At 28.8% G+C, this 2,612-nt stretch overlaps 1 protein-coding gene across 3 annotated transcripts in view; it reads right to left on the bottom strand.

Moving 5' to 3' along the window:
- The window catches only part of LOC106689025 (DNA-binding protein Ewg), a 65,317-nt gene that overhangs the window by 10,264 nt on the left and 52,441 nt on the right, over positions 1–2,612 (bottom strand). For all 3 annotated transcript variants that reach the window (XM_067051184.1, XM_067051186.1, XM_067051185.1), the window contains exon 12: positions 2,033–2,145. In XM_067051184.1, the coding sequence (XP_066907285.1) occupies positions 2,033–2,145 (113 nt within the window). The remainder of the gene's footprint in view (positions 1–2,032; positions 2,146–2,612) is intronic.

The following is a 2,612-nucleotide window of genomic DNA, read 5'->3' as shown; positions in this document are numbered from 1 at the left end:
TAACAGTCAAATGCTTTACTCCTAAAATCATAACAGTCAAATGCTTTACTCCTAAAATCATATCATATCGTAATTTGGACCTCCTTTCCTATGAATCCCTTCAACCTGACCTTGATTCTGTCTAGTGGGACATTATATGCTCCTATAACTTCATTAACCCTATAGTATCCACCCTCACTTCACATCTACAATCCATATTAGACCTCCATGGTCCTCTCAAAACCGAACCTTACACCGTCCAACTGCACCTTGGCTTACTCTGGAAACAAAGGAAATGATAAAACAAAGAAAAGCCGCTAGACGGAAATTTCGTTGGACCCAACTGTCTGCAGATTATATAAATTTTAAACTACTCCATGATGCAACCCAATTAGCAGTTCAACAAACTAAATCCGTTCACATTCATCACCCCCTCTCCAATGCTCCGGATCCCTGCATTTAATGTTTCAGATTTTTGTTTACACTTGTAAATATGTATATTAGCAGAAATTGTACCTTTTCATTTATTATTTTTAGTTTAATTGTATTTGATTTTTTATTATTTTTTTTCTTTATATTTATTATCAGAAGTGTTAGTCACCTAATGTTTTATGATATGACACGAGGTTTTATTTTATTTGCTTATATCTTATTTTATATACTCTTTTAATTATTGTTGTTCATTTTTATCTTTTCACATTCATTATTTTATTATATTTTATGACATTTTATAATTTCATATTTATTTTGTACTTTACTCTAAGGCTATAAAGCCTAATTTTGACGCATGTAAATTATTCTAAAGAGATCAATCCCAGAATAAATAAAGAATATTATTATTATTAATAAACAATATAAATAAAATGCTAATGAACAATTCAATGACATGTCCTTTATTAGGATTAAATACAGATGTATTTCTGAACATTTATCTTCTATCCCTTAAAATATTTTTGTAATTATAATATGATCTTTCTTAAAAAAAAATAAATAAATAAAATGATAGAAATAAATTTATATACACTTAAAATAATCGATTTGTAGCCAACATCGCTGAGAACATGAATCATACTCTTTTAAAATTGTATTCTTGTTTTCCACCATAGTGTTCCAAATTAAAAAAAGACTTTTTGCATTTTTTTCAAAGCTTCTGCTTGGTCCAATTTGTGAGTTAGTTTGTATTCAAATTGATTTAATCATTTAAATTTTTACCTAACAACAAACCTGTTTCCTGAAATTGTTTCAGTTTGTTTACCATAAAAGTAAACAAAAATAAAACAAATGAAATATGATCAGGGTGCTGTCAAATTAAGCTCAAATAGTAATATTTTGTACAATTTTTATTTGAGCCAACGTTTCGCCCCAAGATGCAGGACTTTGTCAGGGTTAAAAAAGATACAAACACTTAACATAAGTAAAAAAATAAATGGAAAATTACAAGGGTACACAATGAAACGTAAAAATTAAAGGTTATAAACAAAAAATAAAAACAGAAATAGTAACAGATAAAAAGAAGAGATATTAAAGAAAGCACAAACATTTTTTTTATAAGAAAAAAAAGGAAGAAAATGAACGAGACAGAATTCATACCTGTTTTGATGTTGGCTCAAATAAAAATAGTACAAAATATTACTATTTCAGTTTAATTTGACTGCACCCAGACGATATTCCATTTATTAATAGTATTAAATTCCAAGAAGTCAATCGATGAAGGTAGCATTATTTTGTTGTTTGGTTTATTGAAAACAAAACTACGATAGTAAACTGGAATTACATTAGCAAAGTTACATTACTTTTATTTCGACTTTTTTACTTCATTAAAATCTTCTAAATATGCAATGACATGCATTTATCATCAAATATGTAGAATGAAATTTGGTTCATTTCTCCAGGATACCCTGATTCACAAATCTATTTGATCATCTTTTTAAAAAATGTATGGAAAAAAAATATGCAATTGGATAAAAATCCAGGCCTAGTACAAAACAAATAATTGAATAATTTAATAAATAAAACTTTAATTAGAATGACCAACATTACTATAAGAACAAACCTGAATAGTCCCATCTCCTTGAGTATGTATTTGCTGAATGTTAGCAACAACTGTCTGATACATTGATGCAGAAACAGGTACTGTAATCATGCCTGAAACTGAAACAGGATATCCTGAAACAAACAAGCAAACAAACAAATGAATAGTAAATAATAAAGTAAATCATTTCCACAATCGCCCACGAAGTGGCCAAGTGGAACAAAAGAATAAGTGCTGATTCAATTCATTATGGTATTTTTGAGATACAAATTCATCAACACTGTTCTACCTCTTGATTTATCCCTTGACTAGTACATGTACTCTTTTAGGGGCAACTAGACCCAGAAGGAATAGTTAATCAGATCAGAGTTCCTACCCTTACAAATCCCTTCAATTTTCTATCAAGAGGTGATTTAGTGTGCCAAGTCAATACTTATACCAGGATTAATTAGCGTAGTGGGCCAGTGCTCTATTCACTAGGCTATATCTCTTCCACCATTAATGTGTCAATAAAATAATCAATTGGCCCAATTGAAATTTTTTAAAGAAAAAAAAAGTATTTAATACTTATCCATAATGACAATTGTTTGTATATACATCT

The sequence above is a fragment of the Halyomorpha halys genome, unplaced genomic scaffold, assembly GCF_000696795.3.
Source record: "Halyomorpha halys isolate HHAL.00 unplaced genomic scaffold, Hhal_1.1 Scaffold1261.1, whole genome shotgun sequence".
In the NCBI taxonomy this organism is placed as follows: domain Eukaryota; kingdom Metazoa; phylum Arthropoda; class Insecta; order Hemiptera; family Pentatomidae; genus Halyomorpha; species Halyomorpha halys.
This window is presented reverse-complemented; position numbering and strand designations above follow the sequence as displayed.